The sequence below is a fragment of the Jaculus jaculus genome, chromosome 16 (assembly GCF_020740685.1).
Source record: "Jaculus jaculus isolate mJacJac1 chromosome 16, mJacJac1.mat.Y.cur, whole genome shotgun sequence".
NCBI classification, from domain to species: Eukaryota; Metazoa; Chordata; class Mammalia; order Rodentia; family Dipodidae; genus Jaculus; species Jaculus jaculus.
Window position 1 is genome coordinate 11,287,046 of NC_059117.1, and position 21,005 is coordinate 11,308,050.

Sequence of the window (21,005 nt, forward strand, 5' to 3'; positions counted from 1 at the left end):
AGTATCAAATTTGAACAAAAAGGTCAAGAAATTTGATTCTAAAATTTGCAACTGCAGTTTCTATACACACCACAATCCCAAAACTAAAATAATAAAGCAAAACAAAAACACATTATTTTCTTTATTCTCATTATTTCTTTGTAGAGAAAGACATCTCATAGCTACATTGGAATTAGTGTTTGATCTCCTCTTTCATATTCCTTTAATATTATAAAAACAAATTTCCTTTATGTGTGCTCTTCCACATCTTTTCTTAATTCCAATCCAATTAATTTATACAAACTTAAAAACTCATAATAAAAGTGTTTACGTTTCTGTATGTTGCCTTAATTATAGAATACAATTATACTAATGACATATACCTTACAATAATGAATTCATTCACTTAAACAAAATCTGCATTGAAATCGTGCTTTGGACAGACCTTAGAAAACACAAATATCTACACTATAAGCACTTTGCATGAGGTGTTTTCATTTATACTGCCAAACTTAGAGGTGCAAACAAGTAAGGACAATACAAAGTCCTGACTGCTTTAATGATCTGGCACAATGTCTCTAAAATATTTGTCATGAGTGTTTGCTAAAAATGAGTCTATGAATTAACATTAAAGCTAATGTCTCTGGAGGGACAGAGGTGAAGCCACTAACTCATTCCACAAGGGTGGCAAAGACCTCAGAGGACTTCAGGACAACTGGACTAGGCCTTGTGAGTTGACAAAACTACTTAACCTTTTGTTAAAGTGCTTGACAGAGAGAAAGGCACTCTGAACAGAGGCCATTCAGGCACAAGGGCTCACAGGGACAGCAGTCCTCTGGGAATAAAGGGCCAACAATATCAAGCCATGCGAGAAGGGCATGAAAGAGATGATGTTGGGATCACAGGCTACCAGCAGCAAAGATTTCCCCAGTTAGAAGCATGGGCTTTATCCTGAACACACTTGAGAGATGCTAGATGTCCTGAGTATTGGACAAAAAAAACAAATTTAGCAAAGTGTGTCTAAACACTTTTCCAAGCAAAATGTCGACATCTTGATTGCAACTTTATTGTTGAATCAATAGAAATGGAATCTTCACAAAAAATGCTTTCAGAAGAGAAGAACCAGAAGGAAAGGTGCTCAGATATTCAGTATATGATGGGATAGCTACGTGAAGTGACCTGGACCAGAGGGGAAGGTGCTCAGATATTCAGTATATGACCGGATAGCTCTGTGGGGTGACCTGAACCAGAGGGGGAGGTGTTCAGATATTCAGTTTATGACAGAAGAGCTCTGTGAGGTGACCTGGACAAAAGGGGGAGGTGCTCAGATATTCAGTATGTGACCAGAGATCTCTGTGAGGTGACCTGGACAAGAGGGGGAGGTGCTCAGATATTCAGTATGTGACTGGAGATCTCTGTGAGGTGACCTGGACAAGAGGGGGAGGTGCTCAGAGATTCAGTATGTGACTGGAGATCTCTGTGAGGTGACCTGGACCAAAGGGGGAGGTGCTCAGAGATTCAGTATTTGACGGGAGAGCTATGTGAGGTGACCTGGGTTGGTTTTCTTCTTTCATTTGATCTAAAGTTTAGGACAGATAGTTGGATGTAATTGGAAGAATAAAAAAGGAAAGTCAGTAGACAACCCTCATATATGTGAGGAACATCTAGGAACTGTGATTTGACATTCATATATGGTGACTACACATGATGGAGCTCTTCCCAGTATGGCCTGATGAAAGATCCAGACATTTCCAGGACTCAGGAAAGGTTCGGGGAGTGTTTGAGATGGGGTGTTTGGCTAGGTGTTCAGAGAAGGCCTACAGCCCAGGTGGTTCTGCAATGACACATTTGGATGGGGACATGATGGCAGTTGCAAAACTGTCCTTCCTGTCATTCAAGCAAGGGCCGGCACCAGCCACAGTACCGCAGAGCACACGGACTGACCTCACGCTCACACAAGAGGAAATAACCCACCTGGGAGAATTTACCATGCAAGCATATCTGCCTTGTCTAGGCCAGTTCTATCTCATTCTGGGGAAAACTCGCTCTACCAGGAGGGACTAGGCTGTTCTAACTTGCATTGAGCTTTGTGTTTAAAATTAGGGACTTAAGCAAGTGTGAGCTTAAAGCTTAAAAAGACTTTAAGCTTGGGTTCTGACAAGCCAGCCTCTTTGCCAGTAGAAGGTGTGAGGTTTAAAGGCTCCTTCGTCTCCAGGACTGGGATGCTTGTATCTGCCATGACCACCGTGTTGAGAAGCAGGCTGGCCGGTCTGTGTTGCTCACTGACTCACCTGTCCTCCTGCTGTCTGGAGGCCCCAGAGCCATTCTGTAAGGCTGCTGGGCCAAGAGCACACACAAAGCCTGGTCTCTGCTGGCGCTTCCTTCCTGGAGTACGCTTTGGCTTCACGGTGACAAGAAGCTGACAGTTCCAGCTCTGCCCATTTCCCACATTAACAGGCAAGCATAAAGGGATATGATAGCATATTTTTGCTCAGCGTCCTGCTAGTAGGAATTCTTAATCAGTATCTTGATAATAGTTTACACCCACACTCCTGTGGCACTCACTGTCTTTTGTGTTCATAATTTATTGCACAAAGCTTCCTTTCTTAGCTTGGCTGCATAAACAACTCAAGAATTAAAACTCTGGGAGAAAAAAGAAAGGAAGACAAAATACTTTGAAGAAAATTTCCAATAACAAGGAGTAAATGTACTTTTCAAAGCTACATAACTTCTCAACATACAAATGAAGAGCCTACTGTTTCCAGAGAATACTTCTGAGATGTTCATAACCAGAAACATCTTCCTACCTGGGAAGCAGTGTAAATAGGACAAAAATGATGGGTGACTGTGGTCTGTCAGCAGTATTACGTTGTCCCACAGGGCCCTGGTACCAGCTCTTATGCCCCAGAAATGCTGAAAGTAGCCAACAAGTCAGTGCTCACCTGTCTAAGCCACCTTAAACCTGCCCTGTTCTTCCACTCCTCCCCACACAAACCTCACCAGAGTTCACTGTCTGCATTCCTTTCCTCCAATGGCCACCCTGGTGCCTCTGCCGTGGCCCAAGTGGTATAGCGTGCCTCCTTGCTTGGAGCCTGCGAGTATACGAAGCCATAGTTGTCTCCTGATTTCCTGACCTTATATACCTAATTATAACACAATACACATTTTGAGAAACCTGTTGAAAATTAAGCACTCAAAAATTAGCTGGACGCTGGGGAGACGGCTCAGAGGTTAAAGGCACTTGTTTGCAAAGCCTGATGGCCCAGGTATGATTTCGCTGTACTCATGTACAGCCAGATGCACAAAGTAGAACACATATGGACTTTGTTTGCAGTAACAGGAGCCCTGGTGTCCCATTTTATTGCTCCCCCCTCTCTCATAAATACATCAAAATATTTTAAACAATAACTAGGAATGGTGGCATAGGCCCAGTACCTGATAGGCAGAGACAGGAGGATCATGAATTGGAGGCCAGCTGGGCTATATGGCAAGACCCTGTCTCAGCCCCCAAAAGAGAAAGAAGAGAGTTTTGGAAGAGTCAAAGAGAGAGACATTGAGACAGACACACAGAGAGACACAGGGAAGGAGAGAAAGATGGCTCTCAGTTTACATTCTAGTCTAGTAGACCTATGCTGCCCAGTTGCTTGGAAATGACAGACACCTGTGTCCTGGGACCTTTCCTGGAAACTGCTTTGGCCCAACCTCTGCCAACACAAAGACCTAAATATCTTCTTTCTGCTGCTGTGGGCACTTAGCTGTCAGTAGCCATCTGACAGTCTGCAGTCATCTAGTGAATTCTGGAAGCCACACCCAGTTTCTGGCTTCCCGTGGCATGACTTCTAAAACATGTTTTGCTATCAGAAGCCCATGCACATGACACGGAGACCCAATATTCCTTCAGCCCAAAGCACCTTATAGCATTTTCCAGTTCACAGAAGGACAGTTCAACATAGCAGAGTGGGTGGGTGGGGGCAGATAAGAGCAATTTGCTACATTTTTTTTTTCTGTTTTTTTGAGGTAGGGTCTCACTCTAGCCCAGGCTGACCCAGAATTCACTATGTAGTCAGGCTGGCCTTGAACTCACAGTGATCCTCCTACCTCTGCCTCCCGAGTGTTGGGATTAAAGGCATGCACCACCACACCCAACCAATTTGCTACATTTTTTGATTGGGAGTTTCACTAATTGCTGTGGATCTCTGATGTCCAGAGTCCTTTAAAAGCTGTTTTATTAGTTTCTAGTAGTTCATTTAATATTATCCAGCTGAGAAAATTCCTACCCTGACATCTGGCTGGTGGCTGAGCCTTTCTTCACCTGTAAAATTGTAAATAGCTGTGGGTGCTGTGGACACCTGCAAGGAGAGAGAACCTTACAGTGTAAGGCATTTCAAATGAGCCCTGAGTACTGATGGCCACTCTGCCCACCACTCACATGGCTATGGAGAGAAGAAACAGAACTGACCAGCAGTGCCCAGCATCACAAAAAGGTAAAAGGACAAGGGCAGACAAAAAGGGATGAGGAGTACCAAAGTGAGAAGGTGTTAGAGCAAGAAAAATGAAGTAGACGGCGAGGAGGAGGTGCATGAGAGTAAGCGCAGCACAGGAGTAAAAGAGGGAGCTTGAGACAGCTAACCGCCTGAGGAGACGGGACTCAGCACCTGACAAAGGCTCATCGTCTCAACTGCCCCAGGCTAAACATCCCTGCAGCTGCTTTCCATCATCTGTGCTGGATCCTTCCCACCCTCCGTGCTGGACCCTTCCCACCCTCTGTCCCAGATCCTTTCCACCCTCTGTACTGGATCCTTTCCACCCTCTGTTCTGGATCCTTTCCACCCTCTGTGCTGGACCATTTCCACCCTCCATGTTGGATCCTTTCCACCCTCTGTCCTGGATGCTTTCCACCCTCTGTACTGGATCCTTTCCACCCTCTGTACTGGATGCTTTCCACCCTCTGTACAGAACTTTTCCACCTTCTATACGTGATCCTTTGTACTCCACTGTGCTCTGTGCTGGATTCTATTAATTTATGTCAAATCCATAAGACCTAAGTGCTACACATTTGTTTGTTTTTCAAGACAGGGTCTCAATTTAACACTTGAGAATCATCCAAATGCTCCTGCTTCTACCTCCTGGGTACTAGAATTACAGGCCTGAATTTCTACTCCTGCCCACCCTATATGTTGTTTATGAGTCACTTATTACCATTTTAAAATGGTGCATCTTTCTTTTCAAATGTGTTATGCATATATTTGTGAGCAGAAAGAGCTAGAAGAGAGACATAGAAAGAGAAAAGAGAGAGAGAACGGGTATGCCAGAAGGAGAAAAAGTGTGAGAGAAAGAATAGGTGTGCCAGGGCCACCAGCCATTGTAAATGAACTCCAAATGCATGTTCATTGTCCATCTGGCTTTACATGGGTACTGGGGAATTGAAAGCAGGTTTTTAAGCTTGCAGGAAGTGCCTTAACCACTGAGCAATCTCTCAAACTCAATGGTACCTCTTTATTCACCTCCTAATATAACTTTAGAACAGAAGTTTTAATTGGAACATAGTCTAATCTTTAAAGTAAAGCTGTGTTTAAAATAATTTTTCACTCTTATATTGTTCTACTTAAAAAATAAACAGTAAGTTTGATTTCCTGAATTCTTATAAAATTGGTTATTCCCTATAAGTAAAGGTGATAAATTTAAATTTTCTACTTGCCCTTCTTTCTTGTAGTTCAGGTTCTAGTTCATATTTCCACCCATGTGGTTCCCTGATTAAACACCACAGGTCATGGATGTGCTTTGTGGGACACCTCAGAAATGCCACAAGCTGCTGTGTTCCACTCTGAGAACTTCACCAAATCTTCCCTCTGGTTCTCACCTGCCTAATCCATCTAGTTTCATTCTTCCGGATGACTGGAATATTTTATCACTTCACATCCCCCTTTAAATTCTGCCATTTGGGCCATGGTACCAAGGTCCCCTCACCCCAGGGCTTCAGTATCTGTGATCTTTTTTTATTATTACTATTTTATTAGACAGAGAAAGAGGCAGAAAGAAAAAGAGAGTAAGAATGAGCACGCCAGGGCTTACAACCACTGCAAATTAACTCCAGACACATGTGCCCCTTGTGCATCTGGCTTACATTGGTCCTGGAAAATCAGACCTGGGTGTTTGGCTTTGCAGGCAAATGCCTTAACTGTGCAGCCATCTCTCCAGCCCTAGTATCTGTGGTCTCTTGCACTGCTCTGCCTGCAGCTCCATTCTTCTGCTCCAGGTATCATCTCGCTGCTTACCACTTTTATCTGTTACACATCTCTCTGCTTTTCTCAATCCACATTCTTATCCAGTCAGCCCTGTATCTCTACCCTTGTACAAAACACCTTGCTCCTTTCTTTAAAGTGCCACTTTTTCCTTGCAGTTCTCACATTGTCATCATTTCTAAATAGCCAAGATTTGACCTAAAGGGCATAGATTTTTATTTTAGATCTTAATCTTTTTTCATCCCTATTCCAGGACCTTAGCCTTTCTCCCATCTGTCTGAATTTCAGCCTGTGTTCTCCATATCTGCCCTAGCCTTGCCCGCATGACCTTTTCATTGCGAAAGGATCCTTCTCATGGGCTACTTGGCTATAGTCAGTCCCCCTTTAATTCATAAACTGGAGATTATTGTTTCTAACATATTACTTTATTTTTTTATTTTTGTTTATTTTTATTTATTTATTTGAGAGCGACAGACAGAGAGAAATAGGCAGAGAGAGAGAATGGGCATGCCACAGCATCCAGCCACTGCAAACGAACTCCAGACGCATGCACCCCCTTGTGCATCTGACTAAAGTGGGTCCTGGGGAATCAAGCCTCAAAACGGGGTCCTTAGGCTTCACAGGCAAGCGCTTAACTGCTAAACCATCTCTCCAGCCCACATATTACTTTATAATTGTATTCTTATCCTTAAATATTGGGAAAGACTGTGTGTGGTGTTTGATTCAGGTGTCCCCCATAAACTAAGGCATTCTGAATGCTAGGTCCCCAGCTGATGGAGAGTTGGGAATTAAGACCTTGGACTATGAGGATGTATGAACATCATTGGAATTGATAAGAACTATGGGAACTTTTTAAAGTGGACTGAATGCATTATATTTTATATCATGTATGGATATCAGTTTATGGCGGCCAGGAGCGGAATGTAGTGGTTTGATTCAGATGTCCCATAAACTTAGACATTCTGAATGCTAGGTTCCCAGCTGATGGAGATTTGGGAATTAATGCTTCCTGGAGAGATGGTATTGTTGGGGTGGGCTTATGGGTGTTATAGCCAGTTTCCCCTTGCCAGTGTTTGGCACACCCTTCTGTTGCCATTGTCCACCTTATGATGGCCAGAGGGTGATGTCCACCCTCTGCTCATGCCATTGTTTTCCCCTGTCATCGTGGAGCTTCCCTTTGAGCCTGTAAGCCAAAATAAACCTCATTTTCTCAGAAGCTGCTCTTTGTTGGATGATTTCTACCAGCAATGCGAACCAGACTGCAACAGTAAAGTGGTACCAAGGAGTGGGATTGCTACTAGACACCTGACTGTGTAGCTTTGGTCTTTTGGAGCAGATTTTCAAGAGGAATGTGGGAGGATTTGAAACCTTAGCCTGAGAGATGCTTTGCAGTGCTGTAAGTACAGCTTGATGGACTATTCTGGTCAGAGTTGAAAGATCTGAATGCAGTAAGGTCTATAGACTGTGAGGTTTGGCTTATGAGGGTGAGAAAGACCTTTGCTTGGACTGGGCTAGCAATTTATGTGAGAAACTTGCTGTTATGCCCGTGTCCTGAGAAGTTGTGCACGGTTGCTTTATGTAGAAATAAACTGGTGTGAGCAGAGGGCTTTGGCACAGAAAGAAATCTTTAGGCTGAAACTGCTGCCCATTCAGCTGCAATTGAGAGATTACAACCTTTGAGATTGGGTCAGCTGACCTGCACTGCGGCAACAGGAAGAATGCAGACCTTTTTGAAGGGGCCCAAGTACTCAAGGAGTGTTCTGTTCTTCAAAGTCTGCTTTATCCCCCCGCCCCTGGAATAACAAGGTGGCACCCTACCTGGTATTATGGAGTATAAGAAATTTAGGAAAGAGAGGATCATTGAGTTTGCAACACAGTCTCATGTTTTGGAAATGGCCATGGGCAATGTGAAGCAGGTTTGCTGGATGCCTGCATGGAGACCCAATGGAGCCATAAGGATGGACTATGGATTGCAGTGGAGACCCAGTGGAGATGCTGGGACCACGAGATGGCTGCTAAGTAGCTGCCAAACCTGATGAAGTTTTCCAGGACTGTGATTAGCCTACTGGAGGGGCGGAATTGGAATACCAGAAACTTGTTGCTGGTGAGAATTATCAGACTTGGAGATCTGTCACTGACTAGAGTTGTTAAGACTTGGAGTTAAATTTTGATGTTTGTCCTGGTTGTTTTAAATCTTCTATTGGCTGGCTGACTGTTTCTTTGTTGTACCCAATGCCATCTTCTGCAATGTGAATGTTTGTTCTGTGCCATTATGGGCTTTTGGGGGTTATTTTCTGGTATTATGGCTCAGTTATAAGACCTTGGACTATGGGGATTTATGAACATCATGGGAATTGATTAAAACTATGGGGACTTTTAAAGTTGGACTGAATGCATTATATATCAGGTATGGTTATCAGTTTACGGGGGCTAGGGGCGTAATGTGGTGATTCAGGTGTCCCATAAACTTAGGCGTTCTGAATGCTAGGTTCCCAGCTGATGGAGATTTGGGAATTAATGCCTCCTGGAGGCAGTGTATTGTTGGGGGTGGGTTTATGGGTGTTATAGCCAGTTTCCCCATGCCAGTGTTAGGCACACTCTCCTATTGCCATTGTCCACCTTATGTTGGCCAGAGGGTGATGTCCACTCTCTGCTCATGCCATTGTTTCCCCTGCCATCGAGCTTCCCCTCGAGCCTGTAAACCAAAATAAACCTCTTTTTCCCAGAAGCTGCTTTTGGTTGGATGATTTCTACCAGCAATGCGAACCAGATTGAAACACTATGTATTGACTGAGTATTAAGGTCCATACTCCTCACTGTATTGGTTAGATTTAGTAGGCCTAACTTTATGATGGACTTATACTGAATGCTGTGTAAATAGCATGCACACTGTGATTTCTGCCTGGAATGCTAAGCTTTATAATGGCCTCCTGACTTCAAACCACTGCCTATCCTTCAAAGTCCAGTGTTAACAACTCTCCCTCCATGAAGCACATATGCCAGAAATGGCCTCTCAGATGGATGTAGCCGAGAAGGGAGGCTTGCAATTAGTGAGACCGGAACTTCTGCCTTAGCCACAAAGCAAAATTTACCGACAGCCAAAGCTAGTAGGTATTGTTTTTGTGAAAAATTAGTAAAGCAACAAATATTTTCTTTCTTAAAGAAATTGACACGAAAATAAGGCTACAGATGTTAAATTCAAATAGAGTCACTTGTACCTGTCCCTAATATGTGTAGTTTTATACTTCTTTGTACTTCTCTTAGTCATATACATGTTTAATGTTTTATGTTACTCATAATCACTAAAATGTTATGAAATTGACTACATCACCATTGTTTTGTGGGAAAGGTAGAGCCTTGTATGTTCAAGGCTGTCCCCAGCATCCTAAATATGTGTAGGAAAGAAAAGGTGAGAGAGGGAAGCAACATGAAACATAAGGTCATATCACAGTAAGGTAAGGCAATTTAGAGTAACTGCTTCGCATAAATTTCTACATGAACTAATGTTCCGACAAACATATATTGTGAATAAGTATGATGGATATGGCCTGCTTATTTTTAATGTTTTTAATAAACAAACTGAATTTACTTTATAAATTATAACTTACCCACTCAACTAAAGCAAGTAAAATTCCCTTAAGTCAAGAAACTAACTCTATTGCTAGAAATGAACGTAAGATTTTTACCCACATAAGAAAGCATGGGTAATAACTCAGCAGTGAACAGAGATGAGTGATGAGTCAGGAGCCCAGGAAGAATCTAATTAGAATGTCCACCTTCCCAATGGGGGAAAAAACTTAGGGTAGTCTATATTTTCTGCTGCAGAATTCTATTGAAGGTTTCCTTTAAAAGTGCATGTAGGGCTGGAGAGATGGCTTAGCGGTTAAGGTGCTTGCCTGTGAAGCTAAGGACCCTTGTTCAACTTTCCAGATCCTACATAAGCCAAATGTACATGGTGACACAAGCATGAAGTCACGTAAGCTCACAAGGTGGCACATGCATTTGGAGTTTGTTTTCAGTGACTGGAGGCCCTGGCATGCCAATTCTCTCTCATATGTGCTTACTCTCTCGCTCTCTTGCGCTCTCTTTTTCTCTCTCATTAAGAAAAAGAAAAAAGAGAAATTATTCTTGCTTCTCTAAGACAACCACAGAATAATGAACTCTGAAGACACCCTGTGTCCCTGTCCTCTCATAGATCACGTCATAACTTGGCAAGGTTAAATACTTAACAGCACAGAGAAGCAGAAAAAGCACATGACTTCATGTGTGTTTATGTACGTGAGTGCTGATAGGAAAGTGAAGCACAAAGGGAAGTTTCTTATCAAAACCTCTTGCAAATTCACTTCCCGAGATATTCTTTTGAAAGTAGTCACTTAAGAGTGCATGAAAAATCATATTACCATACTGTCTCCAGTCTGCAGTGAGAGGGGATAAATGTCGCCACAAAATCAGGTTGTTGAGATGATTTAAGTAAGAAGGTAGGGAATGGAAGCCTTTCTGGTTATACCACACCTAAAAAAAAAATCAAAGAGAAATATAATTTAATGTTTCTCAGGAAATTAGTTTGTAAGCCTATTCTGGGGCAGGAACCCATGTGCCAATTAGCTTTAATGGCACCTGAAAGCAAGATTCAGAGATGTTCCGTCATGGCTGGCAGTGAACAGTCAATTCCAGTCTGCTAATCTTATATTTATCTCAAGCATATAATTTAGAGCTAAAAATAGATAAATTTTTCCCAGAACAAATGTGGATGCTGCTTTATAATTACAGCCTCTCAGAGTTTGGGAACCAAAGCCTATTATTATTTTTTTCTTTCTCAGTTGGTAAGCTAATGAAATTTGACCTGCAAATTAAGGGCATAGAAAATGATCAGAAAAAAATGATTACTTTCAAATTAATAACTGCATATGGAACATTATTTCTCTAAGTAAATTGAATTGAACATTTGCTAAGCATAGAGAATAAGATCCTATGCCTCTTAGATATGAGAAAGGTAAAGGAACAAAGAGAAAAATGATGTTATTAAAGTCAGGATACTAAGAGTCATAAAACTACTAGTCAAACCTATTCTTCAAAATATCAACATTTTAATGAAAAATTATATATATGCTAAGTCTGCCCAGCTGGTATTTTCAAGAAATACAATGACTCTACTAATACATGTCAGTCTTAATTCAATTGCCTGAAGAGAACATTTCTTTATACCATGCTGCCTTATGCAGTAGATATTCCACTTTGAAGAATGAGAGCTACCCACAGAAAGTTAACTCTGCAAGAAACCTATTCAAATTTTCACAGAAGTTTATGCAAAGTGAGAACCTGACCTCTAATCCCTTCGCTACATGCCTTCACTGTGACTTTTCAATAGGATCCTGAGTGGCAGCTTTTGTGTTAACTGGAACAGCTAAGTAACAAAATAATGCCCTTGGATTTAAAATAAAATCAATGAAGTGAAGCCCCACTATGTAAATCACAGTTCCCCGGTTCCTTCTCATTCTACTTCACTAAGCAGCTCAGAAAACAGAACCCCCTTCTCACACAACTCATTCCCACTTTCAAACGTCTGTCTGATTCATAAATAATCCTCACAAGTCATCTTGTGACTGGCAAGAAGAATACAGCTTGAGACCTGCTAACCACACAGGACCATCCATTCTGAGTTCCATTCCAGTTGTGCCTAAGCAGACTGGCACAGAGTGATCCCGTCCTCACAGGTGAAGAAGCATGAGTTCCTCGGTAAAGTCAAAACTGAACTGAAACAGTACCCATTCCCTCACGGAGCAGGTTCACTTCTTTCACCTAGTAGATCCTTTCCCTATGGCCTTCTATTTTCATACACACCTACACCAGCACCTGTTATATTTCCAGAAAAGGTAGAAGTTAAGGATTAAAATAAAGTTAGGTGAAGGCTAATGAAGTAGAAAATACATGCATTGCCTGAGAAAGTTAGAACCTCCCTTAACTCATGACTTTCTCCCTCTAATGTGACTTGATTCTCTTAAATAGTTGACACTTCCAAGAAACCTGGAGAGTGGAACATGACTCCTCAGCCTTCCAGGCAAGCACCTTCACCACTAAGCCATCTCTCCAGCCAACACGAGATTTTTTTTAAACGAGGAGACAGTTGTTTTCTTCACCCTGTATCCGGAGTTTCCAAGCTGAGTTTTGTTTTCCTCTGTTTGCTGTATTGATTTAATAGGTTGATTTTTTTTTTCAACTTAAAATATCACAGAGTAGAAGCTTCTTTCTGGCACAGAGGGTGCCAGAACCCCTCCCCCCACCCCCCCCACCCCCTGCTTGGGGTCCTCGCCTCGCTCTTGTTCTCGATTCTCAATGGCTCCGTTTCTGACCATCTGTGCTCTCCTCCCTCCACATGAGTTTCACACCCCTATTCTGACTGTGCTCAGCACACAACTTGCTTTAAACCATCAAATGAGATAGTAGCAGAGATGTAAATAACACACGTCTTCTCCTGCCGCCATTCCAGGGAGTTTTACACCTCCAGCTGCGTCTAGCTCTGTGAACTACTGGCACATAAGACACAGAGGAAGAGCTGAACTCTTAACCCCACCAACACACACACATTATAGTGGATTCTTTAATTTTTTTTCAAGAGAGACAGAAATATATATATATATATATATATATATATATATATATATATATATATATATATATATATATATAAAATATATGTAATATATATATACATATATATATGGAGATATATATATATATAATATATACATGGAGAGAGGGAGACAGAATTGGTGCACCAGGGCCTCAGCCACTGAAATCAAACTCCAGACACTTGAACCACCCTAGTGGACATGTGCAACCTTTCATTTGCCTCACCTTTGTGCATCTGGCTTACGTGGGATCTGCAGAGTCAAACATGGGTCTTTAGTCTTTGCAGACAAACACTTTCACCGCTAAGCTGTCTCTCCAGCCCATTAGTTCTTTAATTTTATGTGGCCACAGCATTCATTCTGAATGTCAATTGGAACGTCTCAGAAACAGGGTTCTCTCATTTTGACACTCATTTTATCCTTCTGCCTCCTCAGAGTTCCTCTATGTGGTTGGTCTAGACATTTCCTTTATACCACTTTGCACTATGACCACCTCTCTGTGGGATAAACTCAAGGGCACACAGCTCTATTTGGCTCCCCTGCTCCTGCCACACCCACACTGATACGTGCAGCACAGGGACCACCTCTCAGTTAGAACCTGACCTCCTGCAACTTGTGCAGACCTGCTTTGAACTCACCAATTAAAGCTCTGAAAGAAAACAGTTTGGACAATACCCTAGATCCAATAAAGCCATTTCTCTATAGGTACCTGTCTATCTGTCTACCCTTCCTCCTGCTCCATGATCTCAGGACATGCAACACCCACCGCCCAAGATTTGTAAATAATGATATATTTTTCCCATCTCCTCTAATCACTGGAGAGGTTCTCTCCATCTTAAAAACACTAAACTAAAATACCCAGCATCCTCACAGCTAAAGTCAACCGATGATCCACCAGGCACATGATCATTCCTGATCAAGATCAGCCCAGCTTGGCCCAAAGCAGTAGAAGTTTCCAGAATCATGAGCTAAATAAACGTCCATTTATGTAACCTCTGAGGTTCAAATCATTGATAATTGGCATTTATGTAGCAATAGACAACTGATACAGGAGTCAGCACTGGGGCGGGGTAGGAGTATAACAAGCTAAAATGGCATGGCAGTGTCATGAGACCAGAAGGTGTGACAGACACACTTGGAGGAGTTGGGTAGAAGAAAACACGCAGGAACGCTGTGGGAGCAGCAAGATGCTGCTGCAGCTACTGATAAATGTGGACCCATATCATAAGACAGGGACGAAGTGTCACCTGTGACACCTTTGAGGGCAGAACATAGAAACTGAGCCCAATAAACCTGGTTTAGCGATTATTAGGCAAAATGTTGAAAGGTGGGACTTCAGAATAAAGATTAAGAGTGATGCCCAGAGATTACTCCCACTCAGGGAGACGAAAAGGCCTAGAATTTGAAGGTATGTGTTAGTCTCTAGTAGCCTGATATCTCCCAATCCTAAAAATTACTTATAGAAGGAGCAGCTATTCTCAGTAGGACCCACAAGCACATCTTGCAGGCCATAACACAGACAGCTCGGATGCCATGCAGAGATCTGCATCCAGGACAAACCGTCAGCTCCACTGCTATCCCAGACCTGAGGGCTCTGAGGCCGAGCAGCTGCTCGGAGGCCCTGTCTTCACACACCCTTGCATATAGGCGTGGCTGGAGATGGGAAAGGAAGTTCTTGCCAGGGTAATGAGGTAAGGCCTTGGCAGCTGATTTCCAGGACCCAAAGCCAGGGCCCCGCTAAAGAGCATTTTCACGGCGGCAGCTGGCCTGGGCAGCCACTGGTACCCAGCCCCACACTCCCAGGCTGAGGGTGTGGGCACTGCGGATGCTACTGCTGGCTGCTGACATTTGCTCACTGGCATCATTTTGGCACTGAAGGATTGGATCAGAAATCTCTGAGGAACAGAATTTAAAATGTTCTCGAGTTCCATTCTTCTGTGACATGATCTTTATTTAAGACTGGCTTTTAATAATTCTTAATTAAGCAATACATATTTATGATGACCTCAAAAACTATATTAAGGGTATTGTCATATTCAGTGAAAAGGGTTTTAGCTGTTCTTTTTTATTTCTCCTCCAAAGACAAGATTTTGTTTTGTTTTAACTAGGCTAAGTTCTGTGAACACTTGAGGGATTTTCTTTCTTGCTGGCTCATAGCCAAAAAGTGATAAAATCCAGTGAGTGAAATGGGAACTTAATCCTCATTTAGGAGCACATTACACCACCTCCAAACAACTCTTTCCCAAAGCATCATCGATAATGATTCCTAAGAAATCCCAAATGTGGAGGTGGGAATCAAGTCAGAGTCATATCCAAAATAAGCCTGCTATTACCAAGCTCCCACCAATTGCAGGCTACAAGAGGGCCTACACCTATTAAATTCTCTCTAAAAACTAAAGGTTATCCTGTTTATCTGGCACTAACTTCAGTCTCCCTTGGAGAATTTGCCTGTTTCAGATGGATGCAGATTCTAAGGAGAGAACCAGCCCATCACACCTCAAAAGGATTCCAGCTAGAACTAAGAATAATTGGGGAAATGAGCAAGAGTGCTGCTTTCTTGGAGAACCTGGTACCAGCAGCACAAGGGTGAAGGAGACAGACACAGAGAAAACTGAACTCCTACCAAACCAGATATCCGGAGACACAGAGGCTCCCAAGACCTTATCACTGAAGTAGACCTAAAATGAACCCAACACGGCTCAGGGAAATTTACAGAAGAGGGACCAGAAAGAATGTCAGAGCCACACGTTGGGTCATGATACACAGAGATATTGCCTCCTACCCATAACTGATGGCTAACCCCACAATGCATGAGCCATATTCCCCAATGAGGAGGTTCTCTGCAGAAGGGGAAGGATAGGGAAGAGGCAAATGTATACTTGACTGTATACACTGAGTACAAAACTAATAAAAAAAATTTTTAAATAAGGCTAGAAGGATGGCTTAGCAGTTAAGGCATGTGCCTGCAAAGCTAAAGGACCCAGGTTTGATTCCCCAGGACCCACATTAACCAGATGCACAGGGGGTCACATGCGTCTGGAGTTCCTTTGCAGTGGCTGGAGGCCCTGGGGCACCCATTCTCTTTCTTTCTCTCTCTCTACTTCTTTCTCTGTCAAATAAATAAAGTTTTTAAATGAAAAAGAGATAAATTAAGCAACAGTAAGTAAAGAGTCACTGGGGAGCTATCAGTATGGACATAGGTCACCAGGGGATATCAGTGTGGACACATGTCCCTGGGGGATATATTTCTCAGACAGAGGCAATGTTTCAAAAACAAGATAGATGTTAGGATATTATGCACTGAGAGATTGCTTCTTACCTATAACTGATGGCTAACCACACAATTCACAACCCACATTCTCCAATGAGGAGGTTCCCTGTGGAGGGGGGAAGGCAGGGAGGAGGCTAATGAAGGTTCAACATGGCTGTATAAGGATACAGAATGTGTTAGGTCTTCTTGTGTGATATGTATAAACTCTAAAATGTCCTCTGATTAAATAAGTTAAACATTCAAGGTGTAAGTGAAATAAATCATGGAAAGTTTCTCTGAGAAACATTTGACAATATAATAAATCATATGTTTAAACATAATCATATGCAAATTATCCACTTGTGCTTCTAAAGGAATATGAAAATCACACCATCTTTTTCTCAAAAATGTTTCCTAAAGCCAGAAGGGCAAGGCCACTTTAATTAGTGTGCTGTTAATGCAATCATTTGATATGACATGACCAGTGCCCTCCATTTCTTCACAGTAGCCAAGTCCTTGGCTTCCTGGGGAACAAAGTATATTCCCCAAATGGCCAGAAATAATTCATTTACATGCTTCTGAGCAGCCAAGAACATGTCAAGCAACATAAAAACTCCAGAAGGAACCACTGAGATGCACAGAACAGGAGAGCCATTTCAGCAAAGCACCTGGGCACTGGGCAGCGGCCTGCGCCCACAGCAGCTGTCTGTTTCGCTACTGCTCGGGTGAGTTCATCAGTGGACAGAACACCCACACACTCCAGACCGTAATGACTCCTGGTCACCGGTGCACTGTTACGCTGTCATGAGTTCACACTTCTTCCTTTAAAGTGGACTTACCTTCCTCCCACAATCTACTCCTTTGCATTTCCACATCAATAAGCTGTTGCACTCTTTCCCTAATCATGGGAACTGAAATCTGTGATTCTTTCATCCTTCTCAAACTTTAAGGTTTTTCTGAACTTTTACTTTGGGGAAAAAAAATCTGTTATTCAGTACTCCTGCATTCCTACTGTATTTAAAGACACAGTCTTCTATCCCATTTTCATTTTCCCCCACCAGGAAAAATCTTCCATTGCTTCCCTATAATTCCAAGGTGAATATTCCTAACTCCTGGCTATAACTGCAAGGGCTGGAAAATCCACAGCCCTGAGGAGCTGTCCTGGATAAGTGTTACTTTCTTCTTCTCAGCACTGAGTCCATGTAGTCTTTCAGAAGGTGAATTCAAGCTCATGCATGGAATAATTTTTTAGCAATCATGAGCAGTGGTGATGTTTCCAGGTGACATGATGATTGAAGTCTTTGGGGGCAGCGATGAGGAAATAGAAGGTACCAACACATAACATATCCATATGAAACATCTTGTTAAGAAAAATAATAATAAACATTAAAGAGCATATTATCTTCTCATTTTCTTTGGTGTTAGATAAGGTCCTATCTTGACAAAAAGTTGTAACCTATTTACTCTGTTTCTTTAAAAAAAATTTTGTTTATTCTTATTTATTAATTTGAAAGTGACAGAGAGAGAAAGGAGAGAGAGAGGGAGAGAATGGGCTTGCCAGGGCCTCCAGCCACTGCAAAAGAACTCCAGATGCATGTGCCCCCTTGTGCATCTGGCTAACGTGGGTCCTAGGGAATTGAGCCTCGAACTGCGGTCCTTAGGCTTCACAGGCAAATACTTAACCACTAAGCCATATCTCTAGCCCTTTGCTCTATTTCTATATCATCTTTTTCTAGCAATAGAATGTTCGTATACCATTATACTTAATGTTCAATAACAAGCACTAGGGGCTGGAGAGATGGCTAAGCAGTTAAGGTGCTTCCCTGTGAAGTCTCTATCTAATTCTCTCTGTCTACTTCTTTCTCACTTTCTCTCTCTTTCTTAAATAAATAAAAATAAGATATATAAAAAAAAACAAGCACTAGGATTTCATCTGCCCCTTGCCACCTTGTGTTTAAAAATATATGTGCTTGGACTAAAGAACACTAGGATATCAAGTTGGAACTCAACCAGCAGCCACCACTCTGCTGACTAGCTATCATGGTGCTAGAAAATACTATACAGTCTCTTGGGGCAGGGGGGCAGGGAGCATGAACATTCTTAACCAGCAATGGACCTTGCAAGCTACACAACTGACCAGCCAGGCAAAATATTTCAACTGGTGCAATAGTGGCATGTCTGTTATGAGGGAAACCAACTGCTCTCTGGATTTGAGGAGCATTCCATGGGAGGAAAATCCATGCCTGGTACTGAAAATCTAATCCAAAGCCTATAGTATGGAAGGTGTGGTAGTTTTATTCAGGTGTCCCACATAAACTTAGGTGTTCTGAATGTTAGGTTCCCAGCTGAAGGAGATTTGGGAATTAACATCTCCTGGAGGCAGTGTATTCTGAGGGGCAGGCTTATGGGTATTATAGCCAGCTTCCCCATGCCAGTGTTTGGCACACTCTCTTGTTCCTATGGTCCACCTTATGTTGGTCAGGGGCTGATGTCCACCCTCTGCTCATGCCATCATTTTCCCTGCCATCACGGAGCTTTCCCCTTGAGCCTGTAAGCCAAAATAAATTTCTTTTTGCCCTCAAGCTGCTCTTGGTTGGGTGATTGCTACCAGAAATGCAGACAATGCGGACCTAACTGCAACATAAACCCTGGAGGAGAAACCACTGCTGTTTGCCTACATGGATATAGTATGCCTGAAATTGCTCTCCAAATAGTTATGTTTATTCCCATATATTACTGCTACTTTCACTTTTGGTTAAAGATTTTCCTTTGAGATGTCAATGACCACTGGGAGACTGAAAACTTAGGAAAGTGCTGAGAAATGACAGACAGTGGAATGAATGTTCATCACTATAGTGAGACATCCCTGTTGCTATTTCCAAGGTTCAGGAACCAATGTAAAAGAGGCAAAGGACAGAATGTAAGAGCCAAGGAAAGAAAGAAGCACTCTGGAATACTGACTTCCAGACACAAAGTGGCCTTTGCATTCATGACCTCATGGTGGCTAACACTGTCTACACAAGTCCTCCATAATATAAAATATGATGCCAAAATATACACAATGTCATCAAAATAGAAAAGGGACTAGCTGGAAGAAGAAGTTCAGGTGGTGGGTGACAAGAGAGGAGGGACAAATTAGGATGGTGGGAGGGAATGATGACCAGGGTACATTATGTATATGAATGAACATTGTATATAAAAAGCAGATAGAGGGCTGGAGAGATGGCTTAACTGTTAAGGCACTTACCTGCAAAACCAAAGGACCCAAGTATAATTCCCCAAAACCCACATAAGCCAGATACACAAGGTGGCACATGCACCTGGAGTTCAGCTGCAATAGCTGGAGGCCCTGGCATTCATTCTCTATGTGCTCTCACCCCCGCCCCCCGCTACACACACACAAATAAAGAGAAAAATAAAGAAAGTAGATAGACACACATACACACATACATACATACATATATACATATAGTGTGTGTGGTTTTGGCTTTCCCTAAATATTTTAAAACAGTAAGAAAAACAAGAATACTTGTACCTTGGCCAGAGTTCTTGGTTTAGAGAAGTTTGTATCCACATCTTGAACTTCCTCAGGGGCTTGCACTCCAAAAGACCAACCTCCAAGTCTGTTAAGTGTAAACATAGTGTTAGTGCTCCAATTAGGGCATCAGACTTCTACCAAGCACTCCAGCTATAGTGGTCTCAAGACTTCAGCCAGCTAAACATCACTTGTCTGTGGCATCACCACACCAGCTGAGACAAGGCTGATGGGAGAAATCTGGCTCCCAATTGAGCCTCCGGAGAAAGCACTGATTGTGGAAAATTGGACCAGGTTGGCATGTTAAGAGACTGTACTTATCAGAATGTCCTGTCTTCTGAAAAAAAAAAAAAAAAGCATACTGTGTACAGACAGCATTGTGATCAACAGCATTCTGTATTAACACACTATTATTTCCCCTGTAAAGTCCCATTCAACACGATGTGACCCATTGTAGACTGTTGGCCACCTGGTTTGCCTCCTTTACTCACATCTTACCTTGCTCAAAAAGGCATCAGAGAATGGCACCTGGCAAAATACTCTTTCTCTTTTGAATCTTCCAGGTACCTATATTTCCATCCACTGAATCCACTGCCACACTGAGTTTTTAGATCATCAACTTCCATTAGCAAGTTACATTATCTTTTCTACAACTTTGTGAGATTTTCATGGAGTGCAGGGGGTTATAGCTTTTATCTCCATACTTTCAGGAGCTATCTGGCATCCTGCACCTATTAAGCTTTCCAAAATAGTTGACATTAGTTAGAAATTAAGGCATATGTTAACTTTGTTTCCCATTCTCCAAATGAAGGGAGATTGAAGAATAGCCTTACACTATAACACCCCCTACACTGTGAAAATCACGGAAAAGGAATATGGATGCATTCCCATGTCGCTCAGTTGAAGTAATTCATCCATTCAACAGTTATGGGCTATGTACCTCTGAAATGTGGGGTGCTAGTCTGAGTTCTGACTTGACAGGTTTCTATCTTTTAAAAAGCTAGCCATCAAAGTTTGGAAAGAAATGCAGATATTGTGGGACATATTTAAGGATACTAGAGAAAGTCATAGGAGAGAGGCAGGCAATCCACACTGGGGCCAAAAAGGTCAGTGTCAAAAGCCAAGAAGCAAGGAAGGAGTCAGGAGAAGGGATTGAAGCATTCTGGAAATGTGGACGGCCGGTAGCGTGGCTGTGTTGTTGGGGGTCCTTAGAAAATTTCATGCTGTGGTGAATGCTACTGACAGTTAAAGCATTCCTATTGGCCTCATGTGGAGTCACCTGCTTAAGCTCAAAGAAATTCAACATAAAATAAAGCTTTTCGAAAAACTCACTAACAAAGAATCTTAAGACTCAAGTTGTGACCAAGTCC

At 42.4% G+C, this 21,005-nt stretch overlaps 1 protein-coding gene across 1 annotated transcript in view; it reads right to left on the reverse strand.

Moving 5' to 3' along the window:
* Abca13 (ATP binding cassette subfamily A member 13) overlaps positions 1 to 21,005 on the reverse strand; it is a 367,979-nt gene that overhangs the window by 97,223 nt on the left and 249,751 nt on the right. Inside the window, exons 46-47 of the mRNA XM_045135973.1 lie at positions 19,636 to 19,723; positions 10,622 to 10,733 (exon numbers count right to left, since the gene is read on the reverse strand). Of these exons, the coding sequence (XP_044991908.1) occupies positions 10,622 to 10,733; positions 19,636 to 19,723 (200 nt within the window). The remainder of the gene's footprint in view (positions 1 to 10,621; positions 10,734 to 19,635; positions 19,724 to 21,005) is intronic.